General features: G+C 39.8%; 2 protein-coding genes across 4 annotated transcripts in view; one reads left to right on the forward strand and one right to left on the reverse strand.

Annotated features, from left to right (window-relative positions):
* Positions 1-1717: 1717 nt before the first annotated feature.
* On the reverse strand, positions 1718-21358 carry LOC138041044 (plexin domain-containing protein 2-like). Of its 2 annotated transcripts, none has more exons than XM_068886830.1 (12): positions 21096-21358; positions 20496-20638; positions 19199-19321; positions 18856-18925; positions 16754-16876; positions 13246-13299; positions 12828-12892; positions 11755-11950; positions 10177-10264; positions 5986-6058; positions 3551-3823; positions 1718-3076 (listed from the first exon to the last, which is right to left on the reverse strand). In XM_068886830.1, the coding sequence occupies exons 1-12, from the start codon at positions 21100-21102 to the stop codon at positions 2978-2980; spliced, it is 1314 nt and encodes a 437-aa protein (XP_068742931.1). In that variant the 5' UTR covers positions 21103-21358; the 3' UTR covers positions 1718-2977. The 2 variants fall into 2 exon arrangements, with proteins under 2 accessions (XP_068742931.1, XP_068742926.1); XM_068886825.1 differs by having other exon boundaries at positions 20784-21357.
* The window catches only part of LOC138041102 (deoxyribonuclease TATDN1-like), a 14088-nt gene continuing 11534 nt past the window's right edge, over positions 19947-22500 (forward strand). The window contains exon 1 of one of the 2 annotated variants that reach the window (XM_068886908.1): positions 19947-20513. The gene's annotated coding sequence lies outside the window, so the exon portion shown is untranslated. The remainder of the gene's footprint in view (positions 20514-22500) is intronic. The other variant, XM_068886887.1, reaches the window with a different exon arrangement.

Genomic DNA, 22500 nt, shown 5'->3' on the forward strand with positions numbered 1-22500 from the left:
CTAACACCTGAAAAAAAATGTATGACGTTTCGACGTTATCGTCACGTCCGTAAGTCAGAAAATGATAAAAACTATGACTTCTTATCACGTTTTTAAAGAGTGTCTCTTTGAAAGGTTCTCTAAACAAAAAAAAAAAGGTAACAAAGTTCTCTCGTTTTATACACCCTAAACAATTTATTGCAAAAATTTTAGTTGGGGCATAACGGTAATATAGGAGTGGAGCAATGGCATGCTATTTTCCAAATACATTTATCATCCTGACTGTGTTGTACTCATCAAGTTTTTTCAAACCGCAAAGCATAGGTTCAACCTCAAAAATCAATCAGAGCCAACCGAACAGAGTGTAATGTGAAGTGCTAGATTTCAGTCCCATATGAACCATGTGAGCGTTAGCCCTACAGATGGAAATGGGCCCACACAAGGACAGAGAAAAACTCTGACCAGGGTGGGAACTGAACCCACGACCCTCGGGTTAGATCTCCGCCGCTCTACCGACTGAGCTACAAGGTCAGACGGGAGCAGGCCGTAGGAAGTGAAGATGAAAAAGTCACGGCAATGAACATGTACAAGTACAAGGAAGGTTACGTTTATACAAACGTTGGCCGTGTAGCACTTATATCTCAAACAGAGCCAACCGAACAGAGTGTAATGTGAAGTGCTAGATTTCAGTCCCATATGAACCATGTGAGCGTTAGCCCTACAGATGGAAATGGGCCCACACAAGGACAGAGAAAAACTCTGACCAGGGTGGGAACTGAACCCACGACCCTCGGGTTAGATCTCCGCCGCTCTACCGACTGAGCTACAAGGTCAGACGGGAGCAGGCCGTGGGAAGTGAAGAGCACTTCCCACGGCCTGCTCCCGTCTGACCTTGTAGCTCAGTCGGTAGAGCGGCGGAGATCTAACCCGAGGGTCGTGGGTTCAGTTCCCACCCTGGTCAGAGTTTTTCTCTGTCCTTGTGTGGGCCCATTTCCATCTGTAGGGCTAACGCTCACATGGTTCATATGGGACTGAAATCTAGCACTTCACATTACACTCTGTTCGGTTGGCTCTGTTTGAGATATAAGTGCTACACGGCCAACGTTTGTATAAACGTAACCTTCCTCAAAAATCAATGTTTGATTTGATTTGATTTCTACATTCCGTGTCCCCAATTAGTGCTTCAGCCCTAGAAGACTTGACACTAAAATAAACTGTGCATTATTATTACTGCCAAGGTCTTCAAAAGAGGCTAAGAAATGGGAAAATTGGTCACATTTTAGAACGGCTTTCAATTGAGTGTCGAAAGTAATTTGCGAATTGCTTTGGGTCATGATTACTTCACTCAGTGATTGGTTCAAATTTCTCGCGCCACTTTTTAAGCCAAAACTCATCGTGGCTCGCGCGTGCACATTTTCCCGCGCTTTGTGTCGGCCAGGCGTAATTACTCCCAGTTTTGATTGGTTTACCGGATTGTCTCCATCCTTTTTGATTGGCCAAAGTAATTACTTTCGTTTTGGTTTTACGACACTCGATTGAAACTCGCTCTACAGCAATTAATTTTATGATGTTGCCTTCTGAACTGAACCAATATTGCTTGGTACAATTTCTGCATGGTAAATTCCTGTTTCATTCAACTTTCAAGCAAAATTCCCGAAATATTTGGTGAAAAAGTACGATGTCCTACACACCAAAAAAATGGGCTTCATTTTTCAATACATCCTGAAAAATATTATAAGCTTTTTATACCAAACTTATATTTTTCTTCAACAAAAAAAATGTGGAAATCCATCTTAAAAAATCCACATTTCATAAAACAGTACATATCAAACGAAGCAAAAAAAGCCCTTGAATATTATGTACCTTAAGGCTCTGTCCAACCCTAGATATAAAACGTCGTACAAGATCATATGACTCTTGCTAAAAATTATGAATTCATTTTTTCTGCTGAAAAATACGAAATTATTCTATTTCAAGGCATCCTACAAAAGTACACTTTCTATACCGACAAAATTACAGTAGTCCTAAAACTTTGATCTTCTCGTCACAATATGGAAAAAAAGGGGGAAATTTTGGCAGTACAGACTGATAAAATAACTCCATTGTGATCAGAGTGGCATCCAGGCCTGGGTTGCTCGAAGCATGGTTAGCGCTAACCAGCGTTAAATGCCATGGAAACCTATAGACCTTATTCATTAATGGCGGTCAATTTATAATTCTTTTGTCGAAGTGCAAATTAGCCTACCAAGCCTCGATACCCTACAGTGTATTAAAAAGAATTCTTGCTCTAAAATGAGGCTTGGTAGGCTAATTTTCACGTGGACAAAAGAATTATAAATGTGATCGCCATTTATGAATAAGGTCTATAGGTTTTGATACCTCTTAACCAACGGTTAGCGCTAACCAGGCTTCGAGTAACCGACCCCAGGTATTCAACTTGAATATAAAAAGTTGTCGGGCCGATCACATCATCCAATGGCCGTCAGCTGCATCAATCAGAGCTTGAAGAAAATTTGTGTTGTTGGCACTTAATCGGAGAAACAAGTACATTAAGATAACATCAGCTTTTGGAATTGATCTTGCTGCAGATTGGCTGAGAAGATGGTGCCATCATAGAGCCGTTTCATTACCGATATTTTGATTTCTACACGCTGAAAAATATCGATAAATTGAGACTTGCTTGCTCGAAAGTGCTTTCTCGCACCTACAGTAGCACTGCCTGCCTAAGTCTGGTTTGCAATACACTGGCACACATGACTGTCTTCGTCTGTTGTGGTTGGCCCAAATAATTATTCAAGATGTTTAAGTCTTGGGGCACTCAATGGAGTACAGAAAACTATAAACTGTTCGTAAAAGAAGTGAGAGCGAGATACAAATTCCTTCATTTCCCAAGATATGGTATGAATTACCAGCGAGAAATTTGACAGCAAGGTTAAAAACTTCAAGGTGAGTTTGTGTGTTTGGTGCAAAAATTCCACGCTCTTTGAAAATCCTCACTTCACAACACTTCGGCTTTGATATCGGACGGTGCTACATCACCAGCTTTTCCAACGCCAAAAGAACTACCTTTGAACAACTCGCTTGGACGTCGAGAAATCTGAAATGACAGGTTATCATTTTTCCATTTAGTCATTCCCCCTCCTGTTTTTGATGACAACTGACAATAACCGGAAATGGATGAAGGAGATCAGCTCTAAAACGATCATTGGCAAAAACTAGCTATTTAATGTAAAATGTTTTTCCCTGGAGCTTTCTGCTCTTTGAATATACACCTGGCAAGTAAAAAAGGATTTTCAATTCACAAGTTCCAGGAGCCTAGAGCGAACCAGCAAGTCACTTTCCTAGAAGTGGGTCATGTTAGAAAGTTAGTGACCGAAAACCAGCTAGAACAAAATATTTGGCTGTCTGCCACAACAGCTTAACATTCTCATTGATCAATTAATGATTGATAAATACAAGACCGACTCAATTTTCGCACCAACATCTAATTCAATTACATTAAAGACTTTTGAATATTACATCCTTACGTCCACACCAGTCTACGACGGTGACCCTAACTTATTTCACTTACGTCAATGAGAAAAAGTCCAGATTTGGAGGTAGGGTGGCGATAAGCATAGAAACACCATGCAACAACACTGATCACCAACACTAGCACAATAAAGATGGCAACAATAGCCCCAGCCCCAATGCCCTTGTCCTGGGATTGCTGGCGTTTTACGGCTGTTATTGTGCCCGCTAATGCTGTTGTTGCTGTCGTAGTACTGCTGCTTTCAATGTTGTTTCTGGTTTGGGTAAATGCTGTCGTTGTTGGTCTGCCTGCAACACACCTCTCGTCCGATATCTGAAATTCACGTAACATAAAAGAGTTTTTCTAACATAACGGTATGACGGTAGAACGTGACAGTATTCCTTTTGTTTTATGGGAAAACTCTTCTAATAGTTAAACAATGGACATTCCTATGGGTCACATCAACAAATAACACGTCATGGAAAAGGTGTTTGGAATCTGAAGAAAAGCAGACAAAATCTAACTAAGGATGAGTAAGGACACTAAAGGACGGCAACGGATGTGTAGGACGCTAAAGGACGCTAGGGATGTGTAAGGATGCTAAAGGACGGCTAGGGATGTGTAAGGATCCTAAAGGACGGCTGGGGATGTGTAAGGATGCTAAAGGACGGCTAGGGATGTGTAAGGATAATAAAGGACGGCTAGGGATGTGTAAGGATAATAAAGGACGGCTAGGGATGTGTAAGGATGCTAAAGGACGGCTAGGGATGTGTAAGGATGCTAAAGGACGGCTAGGGACGTGTAAGGACGCTAAAGGACGGCTAGGGATGTGTAAGGACGCTAAAGAACGGCTAGCGATGAGTAAGGATGCTAAAGGACGCCTAGGGATGTGTAAGGACGCAGAGATATTCGAAGAAATGTTTTACTCAAATTTATAATAAGGCTTTGAATGGAGACGCCATGTTTGTGTCCCTCTCAGGGGCACAAATATGGCGGCCGGAAGCTGGCAAAAACATATGTCATCGAGTTTTGCTATAAAAAGCCAGTAGTCTTCTTCCGAGGGCTCATGAACATCTATGTGAGTACTTATTCTCATATAAGGACTCTTCAGATTGCAAAATCTCAGCGGATAAGTCACTTTTTTAACTTACATGATAGCATTCGCGACCACAATTTTAACATCGTGTCACGCAAAAGCTTAGAAATTCAACCTTGCTTTATCACAAGACGAAAAACCCCACCAAACTGAAAATTTGTGGAAAGACAAGTCTTCAGCTGTTCTAATAACTAACTAAACTAAAATCTGAAAAGGGATTGATAATTACTTATTTTTTAGTTTTGATGATGTCACGTGAAAACCAAGAATCAGATTTCTTGCACCATACTGTGAAATAAGCTTCCCTGTCGGATTACGGTTTTGTGATCTTCGGACGCATTAATACTTTTCCTGTTAGTTTTTATCTAGAAGCGATATTTCGGAATCTCTCAAAATGTCTCTGTCTGAAAATTAACCTAGACCCGGCACCAGTAGTGGCGCACGTAGAGCCGCATGTCAGAAATCTGGTTGACCTCCGTATAGCAGCCCTCCTACCAGTGTAGAATGAAAAGCACCTGCGCTGTGTGATAAATCGTTTCTGATCGTTTTTGTCGAAGCGTTTCACGCAACCATTATTTGTTACAAATGCAAACGTGAATTGGAGAAATAAGAAAATTGCATTCAAGTCCTGGAATTAGAACCGAAAAAATTTAAAGAACTTTACGTGGAGTCCGTAGAGCAGTTTCAATATGACTCGAGGCATTGAGGTGTAAAGATGTCAGAAGCTCACACCGGTACCTTCGCCAAATTCCCAAACAAAATCTAAGCGTGCTTGTTCGATTACGCCCCTTTAAGGCCACCCAACAGCAAACATTCATCCAGCGTCAGAGACAAATTAACCTCAATCTGCCAGCCAGTAATTTGTGATTATCATGTCACGATCGCTACTGTCATGTTCATAGTCTTCTTGTATTACACCAGTGAAAAACCGGTTTGATCGTCCCCCTCGACTTAACCAATGGCAATCCTTATTAAAACGGTTTGTCGATCGACCAATGAAATCTCCAGGGTCAAAACTTGACTCTGGAAGTGGAAAGCGCAACGTGATTGGGGCGGCATGTTCAGAAGGGTTAACGGCCTGTACCAGAGGTTTTTCTCGCCTCTTCGCGACTCCCTCTTTTGCCGCTCTTTTCATAGCGAGAAAATAACCTCTGGAATCCACGGTATTCCTCTTACTCTCAGAGGTCCAGAACCAAAAAGCGATCAGAGGGGAAGATAAAACCGGCAAAAAGACAAGGGGTAGGATGCTAAAATGTTCTTTATTGCCTTTATAGACTTTATACTGTACTGTTTCAGAAATGAGTGCCATCTTGAAAAATCAAGCCTGTGCAACGGAAATGAGAAACTTGAAATACATAAAATGTAATAAACTCATTACACAACTGTACTTAAGACTTACATTTCTGACAGAAACTGAACTGCACCCTCTTATCTCCCATTCTGCGCGATAGCGATCTGCTCCATCTGAACACCTGTTGCGGAAACATGGAAAAATGCAGTAAATGTTTAATTAAAAGTCAATAACACAATGACTCCGAGAGACCACAGGGAGCAGAGGAGTCCTATTTGACCGTTTGTCCAGTTAAACAATTGCAGCACGAATCGATCTTGTTGATTTAAATCATCGTACGTGATGAAACGACACACAAACGATCGTTTTACGGTTGAAATCCTAACCGCGTCAATGTTCGCCCTTTGGGCGACGCACTCAGGAAAGCGAAGCTTCCCGTACGAAGCGCGCATGTTAGTCACCACTAGTGACAAGCCCACAGTGATTACTGTAAGCGGCTTTCGTTTCGTGGATAGGATTTAAACTGCAGCGCAAACACGATCAACAAGATCGATTCGCGCTGCAATTGTACAGTGAATTTAACTGGAAAAACGGTCAAATAGGACTCCTCTGCTCCCTAAGGAGAGACTTGTAGATTATACTCTCAGTAATGCCATATGATTTTACTCGTCAATAGGGGCTGCTGTAGGGGCGAATGGGTAATTACACGTAGCCGACACAAAGCGCGGGAAAATCTGCACGCGCGAACCACGATTGGTTTTGGTTTCACTTCTGATTGGTTGAAAAAGTGGCGCGAGAACTTTGAACCAATCACTGAGTGAAGTAAAGGCCATGTTACACGAGGCAATTTTTCTTGCAACTCGCAACGCAACGATGACCAATAAAAAACCTTTCAAATTGCAGAGGGTATGTTACACGTTGGCAACTTCTTTCGCAACTTGCAACGCGTACAATAACAAACAAGATGGCGGACGCGCTAAGATGAGCTCTGATTGGCCCATTCTGACAAAATTGCGTTGCGAGTTGCAGAGGGGAAGTGCAGAGGGGATGTCACACGCAAGCAACTTGTCTCGCAACGTTGCGAAAAGTAGTGGGTCGTTCTACTTTTCTCGCAACTCGCAACGCAACAATTGCAGTTGCAAAATGGGGTGTTACACGTGAATTTTTTCTCGCAACTTGCAAGGCAACTTTGTTGCGATGCGAGTTGCAAGAAGAAATTGCCTCGTGTAACATGGCCTTAATGCAAACCCACAGTAATTCGCTATTTACTTTCGACACTCAATTGAAAACTGCTCTATGCACCACCTTGATCATTTCACTTGGAGCGGTTTTCAATTGAGTGTCGTAAAACAAATACCTAACTAATTACTTCGACCAATCACAGCAGCTGCAAAAAGCGCAATGAACCAATCCGAATCCGTACCAATTTCATGTAAATTGCTCAAACCGCGGGAAAAATTGAGCGCGCAAGTCGTGATTGGTTAGTTTTTCCTTTTCATTACTGGGTTGCCGTATGGCAATCCAGTCGGAATCTGTCTTTAATTTCGTCGTTTTTTTATTTTTCGCTTTCTTTTTTTTCCGTGTCGGTAAAAGTCTTGCCTGTCACTCCCCTGCTAAGTGGTGTCTTTGTGCATAGAGCCTTCTGCGCGTATTTTCTTAGGATCGAGAGGGTAGTGGGAAATGCGTAGATTTCTCTGGTAGACACAGTAGAACGATTAACTTAACCGGCAATGGCGTCGAAAGTCATGTAACGCGAATGGCGTTTTAGTGGATCTTTGAACAAAATATACCCTTATGAAGCTCAATAATGGCAAGTCAATTGGATATACAGGCGGTGGAATCTTCAAAGCGACGAGTAATGGACTTCGACAACAATCTATCGCCCGTCGAGCCAAAATCAAAGTGAGCTGTATTTACCTGAAGTACATGGTAATTTAACACGATCGAGTTTCTTATCTTCACGCACGCAATGAAATAGGAAGAGGTTTTCGCCTCTATGAGCAAATATGTTGTTTGTTTCAATAAATTTTTCGCTGGAAAAGGATTCCGTGGTATTTTCTGCCTTTGTGAATTATAATATCATGTTGTGTATTGAATTTTCGAGCTTAAGGTTGAAATGTGATATGGGAGAAGTTTTTTAGTATTGCTCTGTAAGCAGGAAGGGTTCACAGGCCTGTTGGAAGCGTGCTTGAGTTTCAACAAAATGAGCCCCAAAATCAGTGAAGAATTGTGACGCAGTTGAATAATAAAGTAGCTGCTATTTCCAAAATGATGGAATTACCTGGTTAGAATAAATAACGTCGTACGCGTCTTGGAGAGTAAATTTTGACTTTGCATAAACAAGACTTGGGCGATTGTGATCTTTGTTTTGACTTCGCTCATTTCATTGTCAAACTTTATAACACTTGACAGAAAAAGAAACTTACAAAAACCCGGAATCTTGCCATCATTTGACACAGATATTTCACTGTTTGGCGAGTAAACATGCCGCGGTAACTTCATCACGGCGCCCGCTGAATTCCGGCGATGTCACTTTCGATTTTGCGATTTATTTGTGCAGCCAAAACGTACAATAACAAAATTGAACGTTGCAAAAATCCCCCAAAATGTTTGTCGCTGATCATAACTGATTATATTCTACATTCACGGTTCAAAATAAATGTTGTTTTCATGTCGTAAATATGTTATTCTCGAGCGATCGTCCTGGAAACTTCCTTCTGCTCTTTCTAAAAACTGTGTATCAATATTTATTTACTTTTGCATCAATATTTGTTTTTGCATAAAGCAAGCTAACAAAATCTGTACCTTGCTGAATTCGCATTTGTTAGCGTTAATAGTATTTTTGGTCCGATGCTTCTGTTTTATGAGGGGTATATTATTTTGGTGTCCCATCCAAACACTAACCCCGCCGAACAGGGTTAACTTCAGTGAACTTCGGTATTACAAAGCTGTCAAATGCTCAGAGGGCACGCTTAAACTTGTGGTGAAAAGAAGTTTATCAACATGTCAGCCCAGAAGCCAATGTTTCTCACTTCCCATTTATTTTCTTCAATCTTTCCGGGTTCAGTACTTTGCTAGTAACCACATGTCTTCTCAGACTATTTACCCAAGACTTCTACCATGGCACTACAATGATAGACAATACCAAAACAATATCGTGCACTGTTAGAGCTACATATTACGCAAGGACAGATCTGTTTCGCCGTACGAACGTGTGAGGACCTGTGAGCCAAAGGGCCTCGTCTGGTATGACTTCTTAATGACCCCCCAACTTGAAAAAAATTGTCTGGAACGGTGCACGTACCACAGGCAACCCAGTGTACCCTCACGGAGGGTCTAGTTGGTTGAAAAACTGGCGGCACCTTTTTAAACCAATCACTAAGCTGCTCTAAGGACCTTGCGAGATCAATGAATTAACGCTTCAAGTTAAAAAGAAAAAAAATTCAATGAGAGAATTAGAGCTTCAAGTGGAGCAACAATGGCTAAAGAACTTTGTGAGAATACAAAATCTGAGCAGTTTTGATCACTTTAAAAAGGACTGAGGTTTTAGGAAAGATAATCTTAGAAGGGAGGACAAATCCAAAATCAAAAAGAGGAACACCAAGAAGACAACAGTAAAGAGATATACATGATGCTTTCAATAAGCCAGTTAGAGAAATCAATCAGTCCCCAGTTGTTCAAAAGGTGGATAACGCTATCCACCGAATAAATCACTATTCACCGATAGCGCAGTTGGTTTCGCTAATATTGACTTATCCACCGGATAGTGATTTATCCGGCGGATAGCGCTATCCATCGTTTGAACAACTGAGGCCAGAAAGTTAGCATTAGATAAAGAACGTTTCTGAAGCACGGTCATTGAAAGATGTGACATCCAATAAGATTGAAGCAGTTTTACATGTGAGTAGTCGATTCTTTCAGCAGTTCAAATGTCTTTCATATGCAGTTTCTTCATAGGAAGGGGTTACAATTATAATTATTAGCAATTATCCAGAAACTACCTTCGCAGTGAGTTTAGAACTTACATGTGAGCCAATGATGTCATGCAACTTCCAACCCCAGGACAGACCTTGGGGCTAGACAATAAGGAAAAAGACACCCCCTTTTCTTTGCATACAGTATGAGTCTCAGAGTTCTTACAATGCAAAACTCATCCACAATAATATTTATGAGCAAGGGTATCGAGATGTCATCTAATGAACCCGAAGGAGATGGAGTAGTTGAGGATTCTATATCAATTGTACATGTATTGTAGCATCGCAACACAACTTTAAGTAAGACATCATAAAAAATCCAGACCTATTTGTGATGGGGCACCACTGACAGTTGAAGTTAGTTGTTTGGTCCAGCCTCATACATTCGGCACATGAATCACCCAGAACACAACCTACAAAACAGCAACATTAAGTTATGATGAAAATAACCACATAATCTAGGTATAAGATCATTAGAAATTCATAAGGAAAAACAAACAATTATGTTTCATTAATTACCTATTATTAATGTTTGTTTATCTGATACAACATTCTCCTTCAGTTGAGAACATTAACTTTCATTTGAGTTGTGTTAACCCATTGACCACCGGGAGTGAGACTTAACAGATTTTACTCCGTCTAACGCCAAACGATTTTACTCGTCAACTGGGAGCATCCTTAAGAGCACCTGAGGAGTATAGCGAGTTTCAATCGAGTGCCGTAAAACCGAAACCAAAGTAATTACTTTGGCCAATCAGAAAGGACGGAGACAATCCAGTAAACCAATCAAAACTCTAAGTAATTACACGTAGCCGACACAAAGCGCAGGAAAATGTGCACGCCCGAGCCACACTTGGTTTTGGTTTCACTTCTGATTGGTTGAAAAAGTGTCGCGAGAACTTTGAACCAATCACTGCATGAAGTAATCATTGCAAAACCAAAGCAATTCGCTAATTACTTTCGACACTCTCTAAATGGGTTAATTAACCAGTCAAAAACCCATTAACCCACTGATGGGACTTGAGAGATTTTACTCTGTCAATTGCCAGATGATTTTACTCATCCACTGTAGGTGTGCTAGGGTTCCTAAGGAGTGAATGGGTCAAATACAGAGTTTAAGATATTTGTCAATTTTAATGCCAAAAACATCTCATGTTGCATATTTAACAATTATTCCATGAGTGCGTGTTGGATATGAGATGGTAAATAGCCAATGAGGCGCGTAGCGCCGAGTTGGCTATAACCACTCTCATATCCAACAAGCGCGAATGGAATAATTATTGTTTTATTAAATTCCTTAAACTCCAAAAGTTTAAAAGTATGAAATACCAGCGAAAAAAGCGAGAAAATCCTAGCGAAATCGAAAAAAGTTGATGAAGATGCGATGCTGTGTAATACCTCGTGGTTAGACAGACGCAGGCTCATCACAAAAACATTTCTTACCTTTTCGCGTATCTCTAAGCTTCGCAAGTGATCCAAACTTTCCACAAAAACGTTTTTCTTTTGCTTTATACCGAAAGAAATTTCGCTTTTCTGGCGTAAACGTTTTTAGTTTAGCAACGCTAAGCGCAATCATTTACCATATAAGGTCAAACTAAGGTATATGAGCTGATAACCGAGATTGAATGAACCAATCAGAGCACGAGAATTGCATTATCCGAGGTTGAGAATTTAATAATTCTGAATATGAGTAAAATGCACAGATCAACAGAAAAGATATTAGAGCTGGGTTAATTATTCTTCAAGCTTGCAAAAGACAAATTAGGCACTTAAATTAAAGCAAAACAAACTATCTGTGAAAAATGCAATGCTCATGAGACAGTTTTCCTGTCAATTAGAGAAACCACTTAAAAGTAATGTTTACAAGTGTCACAGTCTATTGTAATTTTGAAAAAAAACTAACTTGGTAAAGGATGAAGCACAGCTGCTGATCCATTGAAAACACTTCTCTTGGTGATGTTAACCTGACTGTATATGTAGAAAACCCTAAAGAAAACTGGTGGAAAACGCCGTCTGTAGTATACGACAAATGCATCCGATATACCAACTCGCACAGGGTGATAACTTTGATCAGGAAGGGATTCCACAGGCACAGGAATCTTAAATTTAAAACACACAAAGTTAAAGCATCACCGAATACAACCAACTAAATGGCCACGCTTGCAAAAACCAGGTATAAATCAACCCTAAATTGACCCTAAATTGACCCTATAAATTTATGATGCAAAACCTCAGAGTTCGGGTTGTACTGCCATGAGGCGTAGTTTCATACTTTCACAATGTAGGAGTTATTGCGGTACCAGCTTAAAATTGAAATTAAACCACAGACAGTACAACTGCAAATATCATCCTTTAAGAACACAGTGGGCAACAAATTTATTTCAAAAATTGACAAAACAAAAGGTTGTCATAGAACGCTTTCCAATAAATTATGACAGAACTGACCGGCCAGACCGGACATCTGGAAGGACTTTAAATTAATCTGCAGCGCTTTCAAATTAACGCACCTCGAGGATGATATATGTAGTCCTCGAGAAGAATGAGAGGGATTATCATGCAAGTGTTCCTTCAAATTGTTGCATATTCCTTGCAAACTGACAGGAATGGCCATCCAGTTCTGACAAAAGGATAGCGCCCATAAGTGTCTAAGGGTTATCAGCTGTAATGAGAGTGAAACTTGTAATAATTTAATGTTAGGTAAATGGGCTGTAACAAATGTTGTCAAATTCCCTTAATTAATTGTGGAGTTCAATGATTATAGCAAAAGTTATTTCCAAGACATTTTCTTGTTGGCACAGGTAGGAATTAAGCTTAAAACCTTTACTTAATAACAAGGAGTAGCAATCGAGTGTCCTTTAGGAGAATAGACTGAACATAATAATAATATTATTATTTTATGTACATGTACACACATTGCAGTCTCAAAACATAAAAACATTTCCAAACGCTCATACATTACAGAATTTTAATTTATACCTGCTTGTAAGCAAACCAGATAGTTCCATTTTCATGCAAAGTGCACTGAAAGTTGAATGGGCCAACTAGTGTCAACAGAACAAAAACAAAAGAACAATTTCTTATCACTAGGACTGCCAACCTTTCTTTGAGGAAAAACATTCAAAATGCAGTATTTAAAATAACAACTAAGCCAGTTTGGAGTTTCAAAAAAACACATGACTTCATGTGCATCAGCATAAAAGCAAGCAGAATAATAAGTTATTACACCATATATGTAATAATAATAATTATTATTAATTTTTTGTTATTGAAATCTTTTTTGTATTTTGAATAAAATTATGATTATGCAGGCTTCTTTTTATTTCATTGAGTGCATGGATGCATTTCTTGAACCTCCAAATTAAGCTTCTGGTAACTAAAAGTAGTGAGGCACTACCATCGGTTTTATTGTGAAGCGAGACATTCAACCACTGCACTGTGAGCTGTTTTCCTGCACAAAGACACAAATAAAACAAATTATTCTGTAGAGAAAAAAAATTTAACTGTCATGAATTCAAGTAATTTGGAACAAACTTTTCATGTAGTTCTAAGCTCTAGCTTATTAGCTTAGTCTCATTTTTAGGTTGAGATTTCCTTTCTGTTGCATCACAAACAAATTCATGATTATTTCAGTCCTGAGAGTGAGGCTTACATAATATTTAACAATAGGGAGCTTTAGCAGCCACAACTGCAACAAGAATGTCACAAATTTGCATATTTGGTAAGCATATTTGAATAGCAATAGCTTTACACACCCTGCATGTGCATTTTTCACTTTTGTCTATTTCTTTGCCATGTCAGAAAAACAACAACGTGAAATGACCAAATTTGAAGTTTTAGGGAGAATGTCAGCGCTTGAGGATAAATTTTCATTTTCATCCCTTAATTGAGTTCTGTTCATTACTAGCTTCATTCTTGAGGGTTTGTCACACATTTGTCACGTTAAAATGCTTTGAATACGTGGGAAGCCATTACCATGAGCAAATTCACATTCAACAACAACATTCTTGTTGTTGTCGTTGTTGCTAAAGCTCCATCACTATGCCATGAGCATGCGTTGGAATATAGCCAACAAGGCATGCAGTGTCGAGTTGGCCATAACCAGTCTCATATCCAACAAGCGCGAATGGAATAATTAATTATATAATAATATTATTTTCTTAGATTTCATCAAATTCTGAACTTGTCAGATGTTTTGTCCCCAGAAATTTTGCCTCCTGCACACATTTTTCAGCTTCGCAACACTTGAGTCAAAATAGTTTCCATATTAGGTCATACAGTATATAAGTTGATCAATGTTAAACCGAGATTGAGTGAACCAATCAGAAAGCTAGAAACGCAATATCTAAGGTCCAAAATATATAGTTTTAACTCTGTCTGATGCCAGACAATTTTACTCATCAATGAGGGCCGCTTCTGGAATGAATGGACTACTTAACCTTAATCCTTTTTATCCACTGCTTTCACCAATAATTATTATGACTATGTGGAGTGGTTTATTAAGGACGGTGCCTCTAATACTAATTCAAAGGTATCTTTGCGCAGTTTATTGAACATGCGGAAAAAGAAGATCTTAACAAGTGTTATTGAAATCCAACAAGAAAATTGGGATCATGTGTATTTTGTGCACCCCTTGACCGACATATCGGTCGACATATCGACCGATACTCGACCGACATGTCGGTCGACGTATCGACCGACAGTCGGCCGATATGTCGACCTCGATATGTCGGTCGACATATCGACCGACATATCGGTAGTCTATCGGTCGATATGTCGGCCGATACGTCGGTCGACATATCGGTCGATATGTTGACCGATCCATCAGTCGAGTATCGGTCGATATGTCGACCGATAGCCTACCGACGTTCCGCCGATACTTCACTGCTGCTTGCGTTTTGGTGAATGTAGCTTGCGTCCCAGACGTAATTTAACCAAGGTTAGTAATACAAGGGAGTATGACCACCCCAAAAAATAACACACCAAACGAGTACAATTATCCCATCTTCTTGAATATACCCAACCGCGAAGTACAGGTTAGAGTACATGTGGAAAACAAGGGTAGCCTTACTAGAATTATTTAACAATAACAACAAGTACGACTCGTTGCCAGGGAAAGGCTGGAATGCAGCCCCGTTCCATACCAGATAAATCAAAGGGACGACGCCAGTGAAGGCCAGATAGCACGACAGCTATGGCGGTGTGAAAGTGTTGCTTAGACGTGAATTAGCTTTTATTTTTATTTTTTATCATGATTGTTTTGTAAAATGCTTGCGTAACTCTTCTAAATTTTAAGTCGTGCAGTACCCCTCCCACAGGCAAGGTAACGTAACAATAAAAAACCAAAACAGCAAAAACATCAGCGCAATGCATGGGCAATTTCAAGAGTTGCTTGTCTTTCATCTGTTCTATTCCAGCACCTTGTTATCCTTCATCGTCCTTATCCTCTCTCCTGTCATCTGTATTTTGTGTGTATGGAAAGAGCTCACTGAAGTGAGGCCTGAACGCTACTGTGTGCATGTGATGGATGAAGAACGTTCTCTGATCGACAGCATCAGGAACTTCTTATGCAACACCCAAGGACAGAGAAAAATCTCTGACCCGGGTGGGAATCGAACCGACTAGATCACCGTTGCTCTACCGACTGAGCTACAAGGCCAGACGGGAGCAGGCTGTATTTTGTGTGTCTGGCAGTATTTCACTTGTGTGTCTTGCTTAACAACGACTGAAATTGCGGCACTTAAAGCCTTCAGAAATTTTTGAGGTTGACCAAAAAAGGATGAAATGCTTATAGCTTATATATCTTACACTGACAGTCTAAGCTTTTGGCTTATATTAGAAGACAGTCGACCGATAAACCACCGACAGTCGACCGATATTCCGCCGGTCGGCCGACAATGAATGGTCAACTCACCGACCGACATATCGGTCGACGTATCGACTGATACGCGACCGACATGTCGGTCGACATATCGACCGATACTCTACCGACATGTCGGTCGACATATCGGTCGATATGTCAACCGACATATCTCGGTCGACATATCGGCCGAGTGCCGGTCGATACGTCGACCGACATATCGGCCGAGTGTCTGTCGATACGTCGACCGCCATGTCGGTCGAGTATCGGTCGATATGTCGACCGATATGTCGGTCGAGGGGTGCGCAAAATACACATGATCCGAAAATTGGGGGTAACCATGCATGCATTTCTTGAAGATAATTCATCAACAGTCTTTCCAAAAAGCTTTAAAATACAAAGCAATGTATGTTTAATATATTCTTTTCCAAATTGAAGCTTAATTATTTCTGAAAAATGCGTGGTTACCCCCAATTTTCTTTTTGAATACCAAGAGCACTTGCTAAGTTCTTCTTTCTCCGCATAGTTTTGAACAGCGCAAAAATATCCCTGAATAATAAGCACCAACCATAGGAAATCTGAGATGTGCAGAACGTATGCGCAATAACAATAAGCACTGTCCTTAAAGCTGTGTCAGCTAGGACATGATGATGATAAATTAGTGTTGGTCTCCTTGTCTTAAGTGTAAGTAAACTACAGTTTTTTTTTAAATGTAATTAGAATGCCATCATCAGAACTCTTCCCGTACGGACTGTAAACCGGAGGTCCCAACTCATAGCCCTTGTTGGAAATCAAATAGTATGGGACGTTAAAGAACCTACTCACTTCTCAAAAAGAGTAGGGGATGTTGTCCCTGGCATTGGTCGGGGGCAATAATTCTTTCACTTTCTAATTTATGAATTGTAAACTGTGTAACAAGCAGTCTGGCCAAAGTCCCCCACAAAAAGCATTGTAAATTATAGTGCTGAAATAGCCCTGAGGGGGAAGAGACTAATAACTTCACTTAATTCACTTCATATTCTTAAGGACATTTTTATACTCTCACCATCATCAAGTGTAAGAACTTTTGAGTGTGCATGCAGTTTGGGATTGAAGTAGGCCATAAGTGGGGCCACATACTGAACATCCTTCATTAGTGTTGTGTCATGTACATCCATGTAAAGAAAACCTAAAAAGACACACAACAGAACAGAAAATACTGCAGGTCATGCTTTGATTCTTGTCTTGAAAAAGAATCATTAATTTGAGATTCTTACATGTATAGGTTTCTCATAGGCTAATACATAGACTGTACAATTGTCATGTACATGTATGCCTCTGACCCAAAAAACAGGGTACAGTATAATTAAACAACAAGGATAAACGCTACTGAGTGGAGTGCAATTCAGGACTGTAGTCGGGCAATTTAGTAATTGTGCTCTCGGCATGATTACCCCTGAATTGTATGGCACGAGGTCCTAACTACGGTAATATTAATCGTAACTATAACAAAATGCGAGGAAATCGGAACAAAATTCAAGGATATAAAGTCTTTGAATAACTTTTTTGCGTGAAAAAGTTAAAATAATTTATTATTTTCAATCTGTTTTGCAAACAGTAGGAAAACAACAAGAAAGACATCATCCAAGTGCATGTGATTGACACGCAAATGGCGTAGGTGTCCAATTACAGGACGATATCCAAATTTGGAGTTGCTCAAATTGGATACAGTGTACATGTAATTGGACAGCCACGTGATCGTGTTACGCTACAAATAGGCGTGCACAAACTAGAACCAATCAGATTTGAGAATTTTGTGTTAAATAGTTATGATTATTTGTGTAATCAGAACTGATTTGTGATTATTGCATCTTGTTCATGTACGTTGCATAATGACGACCAAGTAACCCACATACATGCATGAACTGTATGATTCAGTGACCAGATTACCGTTAGTAATGTAGAAAAGCCATTATGATAATACATATGTAAATTTAGACAATGAATGATTGACTGTCCTATTTTCACTATGTTGTTAAAACCTTAAATACCATCATGCAGTGGACGGGGAAAATTGCATTGAAATGCATGCCGCATTGTGCAGCACCACTTCTTAACCCTTCAACCTTGTGTTTCATGATGCTCCAATGGAGGGGGTAGGACTGATGTGGACAATTATTGAGTGCAGACTGGGAATGGGAAAACATACACTAACGATTTTTCGTTTAACGATCAGAAAAAAGCGCTTAAAAACAGAAACAAAATGCTTTAGTCTAGCATAAAAAAGATTCTCATTATCATTTATACGGATGTCTCAGGCTAGGGTTCGTACACTTATTTAGACCAAAAATTCAAGGACTTCTCAAGGACTTTCAAGGGCCAACTTTTGAAATTTCAAGGACCTCTTTTTTATTTACGTTGAAGAATTTACCCATGGAAATACATTTGTAGTCTGACAATACAATTCTTGCTCATTTTCAATACCATACATGCCTGAAAAAAATGCAAAGGCACTGGTAATCATTCTCGACCCCACAGCTCGTCACCTTTGTATGACATGACTAGAGTGGCTGATCACTTTTACTGAAGTTCTCAAAGATTAAAAATGCGGGTCAGGACTTTCAAGGACCAAGAATGAACAGCAGATATTTTCAAAGACCTTCAAGGGCTTGAAAATGTACTCTCAAAATGCAAGGGTTTTCAAGACGAGTGCGAACTCTGGATGTCTGTGGTTTAAATGGATGGCTAAAGTCTAAATAAACAGTTTCCAATTTCGTCAAACTTGCAGCACAATTCTAGGAAAAAATGAAAAGCTGAAAATAATATTAAGAAACTGTGTTTTTCAAAGATTCTTAAGCGGGCGGATTAAAACGTAATAGTAGATACGGGTGCTTTTAATTGTCATGTGGATCACAAGATCATTTTTGGGAAATTATCTTTGAATGCAAACAGCATAAGCGCAGGAAGCAGAAAGAAGGCGAAATTATCCTTTTTGCCTTGTGTTTAGGGTTAAGCTGCCAAAAGATGTTATTGAATCTCTACAATTACAATCTATCGATCTCTATCTACATTGTAGATCCATCGCAGTTTTTTTCATTGAGAGAAGACTGTCAAATCTACTAGTGACCACTCAATAATTAAAACAGTTTTGACAAAACTTCATCTCACCTCCTGTTGTAAGCACCACACTGTCAAGGTAATGTCCATAATATAGAAATTTGAAACTCAAAAGCAGCCGCTTTGAAACAACAAAAAAAAATCAACATGAAGGAGTGAAGAAACTTCAATTGGTACATACATCTAAATTAAAATAATAATATTAATATTCAGCTTGACAATGAAACTAACTGTCTTATATTAGAGGACACCAATAACAAATAACATTAAATTAGTAATTCAATTAACTTTTTTGTCAGCCTTGCTATCAGAAAGAATCTTTAGGCCCTGCATGTCCACAAAGATTTTAGCTGAGATAATTCTGATCTCTGAAAAATTAAACAACAACAATTACCTGACTTCCTAAGAATTGGTCTGAAAGACCAGAGTGGACTGTGGTGTTAGGATGTCCTTCAATATCCCTCCAGTATTTTTGGCCATCACGAATAACCTCTGACGTATAATATCTATGGTTTATCTAAAAAACACAATGCATGTTGCAACAAAGTTTATATAATTTGTACATGCCTTGTGATTAACAACTAAAAAAGCCTCACCTGTGATCTGTTCTGTTGTGTGGAGCATGCACGAAGCGGATGGAGCACAAAAGATGTGTAGGGAAAACAAGAGACGTAGTTGAATGTTTAATCCCTACTTCTTGACAGTAATATTACTGGCAAACAAGCTGCTTAATTACTTTGTGTGGCTGGTATTTAAGAAAGTGCTCCTGCATTGTGTTGTGTGAATGAATTGAACCACAGTCAAATTTATGGGAAGAAGATTCCAGAACAGATCACATGCAAGGCTAATCTTTATTTGGTTTATAATAAAGAATAATCTTAATTTCCTCAGCTAGAATAATTTTTCAGAAAATTTCATTTTTTAAATACTGTGCACCTGTGACATCAGCCATGCATAGATCTGTACTCTGACTCACAAAGCACACCGTTTTAACCAATCAGAGTGTGTGTTTTATGGTGAACTTTATTAGAATTATACAATAATTTGTAACAAATTGACAGGTAGTACTAGTACAGACTGGTGGGCTCAGTTGGTTGGGCATAGCACTATTGTGCTGAAGGTCGTGAGTCCAACTCCAGCTTTAAGTGACTATTAAGGCCCGTTTCAACTGTTGAACTTGGCATGTGCCGAATCAATGCTAATGAGCGAAAGCAATTGATTTTTCACATTTGCATTAGATTCGGCACATGTAAAGTTCGACATTTGAAACAGCCTACGGAGAAAGCGCTGCCTAATTCTAATTACATCGGCACAAATGGTTAGACTTCAAGTCTTAATTCTCAGATAAGGTCAAGTCCCATAAACTGTAGGACCTAAGCTGTTTCGCATTCCTTCGTTGTTCTATGTGACTTAAAGGATCCCACACACTATTTGAAAAGAGCAGAGCGAAGAGTTTCCTGTGCTGTGGTCTAAAGCTTGTCTTTATTTTATACCTCTTCACATTTTATATGAATTTTAATCTATAGATTTTAACAGAGTCTGTTCACAGGGTAAGTTAATGTCACTCATGCCATCTGAGTACTGTAAACAAGCTTTGTGAGAGATTGCGGAGTCAAGAGAGAAAGCGGGTGAATGAGAAAAGTGACAGGACTTTGCCGGGATCAATACAGCAACACCTGAAAACAGCTGACCTTTTCAGTGCAGTTTTGGTGAGTGTTACAAGACGTTTCATTTCCATTGGTGCTTCTCCGAGATCGGTAATGATGAAAGATGTCAACAAATTTCTTTGCCGCATCCGCATTCTGTCCCTCAGAAAATCTTTGATACTTCAAAGCTATAAATCAATACCAAATTGGAAATCATGATATGAGGAGAATAGAATTACGATTTTAATACAAATAAGACATAAAAATAAGCATCGTAAGCACAAATAAATTATTATAAAGTTCGAAAGAAAAATTGAGATTCCTACACTGTACCTTTAAATCCTGGATAAAAACATGAGAGTAAAGTTCCGAAAATCAAGAAAACAACCCAAAGTTTCATTGTATTCCTTTCTTTTTTCAAGGAGAAATATCTCCCTGAGCAGCAATTAACTAAAAAGTGACCAACAAAAAGTTGGCAACATACAGTGCGACACAAAAAATGTCTACTCTTTTTCAGAATGAGGAAGCTTGTGCGTCAATACGCCTACGTCTGTTAGAGCTTTCCAGTAGTAACGGATATTTAAACGAGACAGAAGTGCAAATATTGGATCACTAAAAGACGAATCAATAACATCGATATTTCACCTGTCATGATGACTGACGCACGGCTAAAACAAGCTTTATAATTACTAGGGATATTCAGAGTCACAATGTATCATGACAATGTTAACCGACGGGGAAAAAACGAAACTATCCCGACCACTTGAAAGGCAAAAAACTTCGATGCATCATGTTTCGCGTGTATCGGAGCAGTCTAGAATGACGCGTTTTGGCTCCTGGTGAACTTAATATAACATATTGTTTCGAATAACGACGGCAAATTTAAAAACGTAGTTGGTATCCTGCCCGAATTTAAACCGGCGGGGGAGGGTATATTTGATCAAGCGCGTGGGCGGGGATTGCGTGGCTCAAAATATGCCATCTAGTTGTGCATTTGTGCATCTACTTTCAGATAGTTTCAGATACCTTGTACGCGACAATGCAGTGAAAATGCCGGGCCCAGGCCGTATGCGACAGCTTTCCTTCCTTGTAAGATTGTGGGGTCGTTAAACGCCCGGGTGTCTCAAGACTCTAACACCCTAAAAACACCCCGAAAACTCGGAAACGAATTAAGTACCCCACAACCCTTAATTTGGCTAACCCTAGGCCTAAAGTTGGTTTTTAGGCCTAGGGTTAGTCAAATTGAGGGTTTGGGGGTACTTTATCCGTTTCCAAGTTTTCGGGGTCTTAGGGGCCGTAGGGTCTTCGTTTCCGTTTCCCCCCCCCCCCCCACATCCTCCGCAAAACCTATTCTCGGTCACATGACGTCACGGCCGCCATGTTGGAGCCCCGACCAAATCCTCCGAGAATTTAACGCTATTATTGGGAAGTACTTCATGTCAAGCCATCATATAGTTGTCTATATACTTCATGGGACTTATCTTCTGTGGGAGCTTTGCGTACTTTCTATGGGAGCTTCGAGATACATTTCTTCTATAATTTAGTTTAGGTTTATACCTTACTTACTAGCTTACTTACTTATTAAAATACTTTGACTGCTTGAGGTGCTTTGCTTGCTTGAGGTGCTTTGTCTCCTTGAGGTGCTTTGACTGCTTGAGGTGCTTTGCTTACTTGAGATGCTTTGCCTGCATAAGGTGCTTTGCCTGCTTGAGGTGCTTTGCCTGCTTGAGGTGCTTTACTTGCTTGAGGTGCTTTGCCTGCTTGAGGTGCTTTGACTGCTTGAGGTGCTTTGACTGCTTGAGGTGCTTTACTTGCTTGAGGTGCTTTACTTGCTTGAGATGCTTTGCCTGCTTAAGGTGCTTTGCTTGCTTGAGGTGCTTTGACTGCTTGAGGTGCTTTACTTGCTTGAGGTGCTTTGCTTGCTTGAGGTGCTTTGCCTGCTTGAGGTGCTTTGACTGCTTGAGGTGCTTTACTTGCTTGAGGTGCTTTGCTTGCTTGAGGTGCTTTGCCTGCTTGAGGTGCTTTGCTTGCTTGAGGTGCTTTACTTGCT

Source organism: Montipora capricornis, chromosome 1 (genome assembly GCF_036669925.1).
Source record: "Montipora capricornis isolate CH-2021 chromosome 1, ASM3666992v2, whole genome shotgun sequence".
In the NCBI taxonomy this organism is placed as follows: Eukaryota; Metazoa; Cnidaria; class Anthozoa; order Scleractinia; family Acroporidae; genus Montipora; species Montipora capricornis.

What these genes read in the sequence shown, in the direction of transcription:
- LOC138041044 (XM_068886825.1), bottom strand. Translation starts at nt 20,850, where the DNA reads ATGAAACTTTGGGTTGTTTTCTTGATTTTCGGAACTTTACTCTCATGT. An exon ending in TTTTTATCCAGGATTTAAAG is followed by an intron (nt 20,639 to 20,783) that starts GTACAGTGTAGG and finishes ATTGATTTATAG; the next exon opens with CTTTGAAGTATCAAAGATTT. An exon ending in TCTGGTTTGCTTACAAGCAG is followed by an intron (nt 11,951 to 12,827) that starts GTATAAATTAAA and finishes TTTAAATTTAAG; the next exon opens with ATTCCTGTGCCTGTGGAATC.